Source organism: Micropterus dolomieu, linkage group LG11 (genome assembly GCF_021292245.1).
Source record: "Micropterus dolomieu isolate WLL.071019.BEF.003 ecotype Adirondacks linkage group LG11, ASM2129224v1, whole genome shotgun sequence".
NCBI classification, from domain to species: Eukaryota; Metazoa; Chordata; class Actinopteri; order Centrarchiformes; family Centrarchidae; genus Micropterus; species Micropterus dolomieu.
In genome coordinates, this window is record NC_060160.1 from 22,732,298 (window position 1) to 22,739,016 (window position 6,719).

At 43.8% G+C, this 6,719-nt stretch overlaps 1 protein-coding gene across 2 annotated transcripts in view; it reads right to left on the reverse strand.

Moving 5' to 3' along the window:
* Positions 1 to 1,063: 1,063 nt before the first annotated feature.
* The window catches only part of lrfn5a (leucine rich repeat and fibronectin type III domain containing 5a), a 113,725-nt gene continuing 108,069 nt past the window's right edge, over positions 1,064 to 6,719 (reverse strand). For both annotated transcript variants that reach the window (XM_046063508.1, XM_046063509.1), the window contains 2 exons: positions 5,215 to 5,488; positions 1,064 to 3,071 (listed from right to left, as the gene is read on the reverse strand). In XM_046063508.1, coding sequence (XP_045919464.1) covers positions 2,118 to 3,071; positions 5,215 to 5,488 — 1,228 coding nt within the window. In that variant the 3' untranslated portion in view covers positions 1,064 to 2,117. The remainder of the gene's footprint in view (positions 3,072 to 5,214; positions 5,489 to 6,719) is intronic.

A 6,719-nucleotide genomic window follows, 5' to 3' on the forward strand; every position in this document is an offset into this window, starting at 1 on the left:
CCAGCTGAAACAGAGCATTCAACACACAGGGTGAAAAGAGTTGCTGCAGCAATGTGGAGTATGACAGAAATACAGTGTGTTTTGAAAATTGTAAATCCATGTAAACCTATACGGGTACAACCCCTAAATAAAATTATGACTGTGAGCATAATAAAAAAATCCCTAATTATAATCCAGTTACTTACTATACCACCAGTTGTGGATGTAGTGTTTGTTAAATATCATGCTGTTTTCATTTTTTATGAGAATTATACATTCATATACTCACAAAAGCATGTTTCCTTTAAATGCAGCAAGTAGCAGCTCTTGTGTTACAGTGAGTGCCTGTTCAGGAGAGTGTTATATAGAGAGAGTGAAAGCATATAGAGAGCTGGAGTCCTGGCCCCTCTCATATCTAGCTACTGTTCCACTTGCATGGCTGTGTTATTCAACAGGTTATCTCAAAGCATGTTTTTTTAATTTGTGTTTTAATGTTAACGTTTTTGTGGTCCATTTTCTACTGCTGTTCTGTTCAACATATCCCATGAGTCTTAGTCATTGGCATTTTGGCAAGGCCTCATGGGGGCACTTTCCTAGAATCACACTCTCATAAATGTGTTTTCAGTCAGGGAAAAGTGGGAGGTTTGGAAATGAGATTCGCTGCCCTAAATTAACAACCAGACAGCGTGCGTGTGTGTGTTTGTCTAGGTCTTGCATTTTTTAGCTAAACAATGATGTATCAAATCACAAAAATGAATGAAAATGTGAAACTTCACTTATTTTAATTAAAAACTGCCACACATCTGTTTTGATTTGCAGTGGGAAATTGTTTAGTCCCCCCCCCCAAAGAAAATGATACAATAATGGGAAGAACAATTGATGACACAAACATTGATGCCAGATGAAAACTGATTGTGACCTCCCATAATTATTATATGTCCTGGTAAAAAACGACAATCTCAGTAGAAACTGATGCTGGAGACATCATTGCTGTAATTCTGTGTGAAGTGCATCCTCACTGGAAATAAAGATCAAGTGAAGTACATTTCATTATTATGTACATTATTAAAACACACACGCCACATTTCCCGTTTTCCTTTTATCCCCTTTTTATTTTACACAACATAACAACACAGTACATGTTGTCTTTTTCTGTACAGAAGCTTTCCGGTAGCTTGTGACCAACACAGGCTGTAGTATACCAATGTCAGTGAAAAGCTAACAGGGTTTTTATGTTCTTTTTTTTATTCTTCCCTTTAAAAAATATCAATTTCATAGGAGGTCCGTTAAAGTCTTCATGTGTTTGTTACTTTTTGTCTCAGTTTGTGTCTGTCTACATGTCAAGAAACGTCTGTACTCGGCAAGTAAGAAAGGCTATGTGTGAAATCTCTCCCTTCCTTTGTTTTGTCCTTTCTGTCCTAATCCCTCGTTCGTGGAGTGTGGTGGAGTCCTAAATCCGGTTATGTCATCTGTCGGAAGGTCTGTTAGTGCAAAAGAAGGCACCGACTGCTATTCTCTTGCCACGGTATGGACACACACACTTGTGAACGTAACAATTGTGTGCTTTCCAGTCCTTGTAATGTGTTTTTTCCTCTTTTTTTTCCTGTAGTTATTCCCTTTTCGTGGTGTTTTCAGATAAGGTGAGTGTGAATCGGGAAATGACGTGGCGAGTCCGTTGACTTGTTTTCTTTTGTGCTATAAAGTGAAACCAACTCGAGGGCGCTAAGAGACGAGGCGAGATGTCCACTCACTGAATGAAAAACAGGAAACTGTCAAAGTGAAAAAAACTGTAAACTGAATACAAAGAGTTGTGGAGAAAATGTATGAAAATGATTTAAAAAAAAACAGTCTGAAAAAAAAAAGCATGTTCACACCCAGAAACACACAACCGTCAAATCACGCACGTATAAACAAAAGTTCCAACATGAACACACACACACACACACACTGACAAACCACATTCTAAACGGCAACAACACAAACAGTTTCATATGTCACAAACACACCTTCACTCATACACCTATAAACAAATTCAAACAAACACACACACACACACAATCTCACACATACAGTCATACAAAACATAAACAATAATGACTAATCCAAAGTTTATTTTATGGTTGCTGTCTCGTTCTAGTTCAAACTGTGCTTTCTAGGATCCAGTCCAAATCGCACCGCCCTTTGTCCGAGTCTCCATCTCCGTCTTTCGGGAGTAGCCCGCTCATTGATTGGCTCCTTTTGTTCCGCATTATGCGCCCTAATTTGGGCACTCCTCCTGCTCCCTGAGGGGACAAGTGAGTCTTTGGGCCTCCTTCGCTGAGTGAGTACCTCCTCCTCGCCCTGCTCCTTCCTCCCTCTTCCACAGGGAGAGTCTGGTACTTGGCGGAGGCAGAGGTGGAGGCGCGAGGAGCCCTGCGCAGGATGGGGGTCTCTCTGAATCGCGAGGAGGGGCTCGGGGTGCCACGAGGGCTGGAGAAAGTGGAAGGGGTGAAGGGAGGCGGGGTTTGATTGAGAGCGGTGGAATTGTTGCGGTTGGTGTTGAGGTTCTCCAGAGGGGTGGAGGAGGGGGGGAGAGCAGAGGAGGCGGTGGAGGAGGAGGAGGAAGGAGGGTGAGGGGAGGAGGAGGGGAGATTTTCAGGAGCAGCTGAGATGTTGGAGCAAGCCGAGCCTGGCTTAGTCGGAGCAGGCTTCCTCTTTAGCTTGGTTAGTGAACCAGTGGCGGCAGTAGGCGACGAGACGCCAGCTTGACCTCTCTCTCCCGCTTTCTCCCGTTCCTCGGCTGCAGCTGATGGACTTCTGGACGCCCAAGGCTGGCTGACAACTGATGTAGCCGTGGAGCAGTCAGGCAGGGAAGAGTCGGACGACTGAGTCATCGTATCCTTGCCCCCTCCCCCTCCTCCTCCTCCTCCTCCTCCTCCTGCTGCGCCGCTCCTTTTCTTTGTGCCTGCTGAGAGGTCGTCTAATCCGATTGAGCCGTGTTTAGAGGCACTGGGAGTCACAGTGCATCCCTGTGACTGCTGCCCGTTGGTCTGTGAGTGAACATTGGTCATCGACATTGAAACGCCTTTACCACCCTCACCTTGGTTACACACCTGAGAAAAAAAAAGGAGAAAAAGGTATTGCTTCAGGTTTTTCAATATCATGATTTCAATCAAGTCATTATTTATATTGAGCTTACATTCCCTTAAGCTTAAAGTGTCCCAGTAAAACTATGAAAAATGACCAAGAATTATGAGCTGCAAACACAGAATAAATGAATTATACAAAAATAAACATGCACTTCAGTCTTGTCAGTCTAGATGCTTATAAACCCTGTAGTGTAAAATGTTTACAGCCTGGGACCTATGTATTGGGTGAGTATTATGATCGGTTAGAATTAGCTTTGTTTATGTGTACTTGGGTGTTTAATACACTGTCAAGCATTGTACTTATAGACAGTGCTATATATGTTTAAATCAAGCCCATTCCCATGTTGAAATTGAAATAGATTAAAAGTAAGGAATGATACAAATTACTCAAGGTAAGTCAAAATGGTATAGGAAGTCAAAACTATTAAATATTAAATTAAAATTGTTACCTATTAAGTCACTACTACAAAGGTAAAAGTCTGAATTACAGGGCACCCATCTATCTAATATAACTTCAACAACCGCACTTGTATTCCTGCCAGGCACTTTAGCACATGTCATACTCTTTCCTATTTTTGATTTACCTTGAGTGTTTTTTAATTTCAAACATTCCAAACCTTTTTTTCTTTTCTTGCTGCAAACAGGCTTCTCATTTCTCAATTCAGTGAGACATGCCAATGATGTAGAAATACACAGACTCGATGGGAGTGTTGTTGGATGCTGTGATACGCTGTCTCTTAAATGGTCAAGAAGGTCAAGTGAGTGTTTGCCAATCTGTCATGCTTATTCATGCACACAGGCCCCTGCTCACCCAAACAAATCTGCCCATGAAGAAGGAGGGAGCCATGTCAGCACACCAAGACTACTTTAAGTGCACTGGCTGGGCCATGTTCAGGGAGGCTGCCACTGACAAGCAACATATCAACCTCAGGGAGAATGCTGAGTCTGTGTCCCGATACATATGTAAGTGCACAGATGATGTCTGTGTATCACTACCTGTGCCATATAAAAACCCCGGCTGACCACTGAGGAGAGCACCATGTTGAGAGTACGAGATGCTGCCTTCAAATCCGGAGACATGGATGGAAGCAAAGAGCGTTAGTGGTCAGAAATCACTTTTTAATGACTCCAGGGACACCAGGCCCATGTGGCAGGGGACAGAAACAATCACGGACTATAAGACAGCTTCAGCACCCTGTGCTGACAACACTAACACTGACACCACGATGAGGAAAGCCGACCCTCATCACCATTACCAGGTACTCAGTTTTGACCCAGCTGATGTCAGAAGGACTCTGAGGAGAGTCAACTCACGGAAGGCTGCAGATCCTTACAATATACCAGGCTGTGTGCGGACCAACTGGCACATGTCCTCACAGACATTTTTTAGCACCTCACTGAGCTAGACTGTCATCCCATCTTGCCGCCATCATACCAGTGCCAAAAAATCTACAATTTTATGTCTCAGTGACTACCGCCCCATAAAACTCACCCCCATCATGATGAAGTGCTTTGAGAGGCTGTCAAGGCCTGAGCACCCCTCTCTGTAACTGGGTTTATTTTAGACCACATCATAAAGTATGCAATCACACTGGTCATTGGCCTCATCCAGGACGACATGGAAATGGCTAACAGGGAGGAGGTGAAACAACTAGTGGATAGGTGCAGCACCAGCCTGTCTGTCCCTGCATGATGACAAAACGAAAGGGGATCATTGGTGACTTCAGAAGAAAGCGCCCTCATCAACCCCCTCTACATCGACGGCACCACTATGGAGTCTGTCAAGAACACAAGTGAAGAACATTGCTCTGCTGCCCTCCAGCATACAGTGCAAATCTGCAAGGTACTGCAAAAGTGCACACGCATATGAATCCACTGACACACACACACACTGGGACTGTAACAATCTAGTGACGGCTTTTAACCTCCGTGCAATTTCATTCATTTAGATGTTCAATTTCATTTAGAACGTGCAATTTCATTCTATTATTATGTTTGTTTCTAGTATATTTGTGAATATCAGAAATCCTCCCACGTAATGAAAAGCTACCTTCTCTAATTCTCTCTCCTTTCTGGCCAGAGTGGATTAAGACAGACAGAGACCCACCTTGTACCGTATCATCAGGATTATGATGAAAACTAGCACTGAGGCCACGATTATCCCTCCAATGATGATGATCATAGTCCCGCCAAGGAACTGAGACTGCATGAAATGACACCTCATGTACTCTGACTCGGTGCTAAACTGCACACAGCCGACCACACGCGTCGCTGTCAGAGAGGTGATGACATCATCGTAGATGGCCAGCACGCAGAGGTCGTACTGGGTCCCTGCTGCCAGGTTGTTGACCAGGAAGTTCTTGCTTGATGGCGGGATCATCCTGTGGCAAAGGAGAGGATCAGGGAGGGAGGGAGAGAAAGGAAATACAAATGTTTAATCTTGGAGAGCATCAGTGGACTGGCGAAACAGTTAGGCTTTTATTATGAAATCGTCACAGGAAATGTGTTTGTCAGTGAGCTTAGCACTGACCACTATCGTTCATCAAAAAAGTGGCCGTTTTCTGCATTTTTGGACAGGGGTCATTCTGAAATACTGCAGGGAATAATGGAACAGTCAGAGGCAGCCACAGTGAGCTTGTTAGATAAAGAGCTGAGGAGGAGACCCGCTGCATACCTCCAACTTCTCAGCAAGGTAACCAACTCTTTCACCATGCCCTGCTGTTTGTAAACTCACTTGTATTTGCTGTTACCACCAGTAACAGGTGTCACATGCACAAATAACGGTGCAACTGCACAATAGCGCCAAAGCTGGTTAAAGTTGTTCAAATGTTCCCCACCAATCAGGACTATATTCTGGAATTACAGATTTTAACCATCACTCATCAGGGGACTGCCTCCTCGATGCAGGTCTGAGAGCATTATCTAGTTAAGCATCTATTGTTATAGATTTTAGGAGTCTGGTCACGTTGACAAAGGCTAATAAAAATGTGTATACTTGCATGTCATGCAAGTATACATATTTTCATATGTATACTGTATATGTTACTATTTTCATTTATATTGTGACGAAAGCATTTCATTGGAATTCTTTCATGGCTTGACTGAAAAAAATCCATGTAAGTAATCACCCTCCTTATTCTGTCCACTGCTTGTGTGGCTCTACACAAGGTGACAGATAGCTAAACAGATGTCTTAGACACTGAAAGGGTTAAATGATGAGGACACGTGGAAGTAAATGTGAGGGCTGTTCTCACAAAGGTATTCTCGCCTCCATCTCTCCCAAAAGGCATTTGTCAAGTGCTGGACTCGTTTCCATTGTTGGCGATACAGATCTGCATTCTCAAAGGATCCTGGAGGAGAACAAGGGGTGTAGACCTTCTGTGTCAGTATCATTGCTGGAGTCAGAAGACAAGGTGAGTCTGGATCAGTTGAGATGGGTGTGAGGGGTCTTGCATTTATTATGGCGGTAACCTCAGCCATAAGGGTCGAAAGCACTTCATGAGTGAGATGTGAGGGGCTAATGTGACAAAGCATGGAGTCAAGGATCCGTCTTGAAACCCCAATCATTCTTTCCCACACTCCACCCATGTGGGAAGAGTGGGGTGGGTTGAA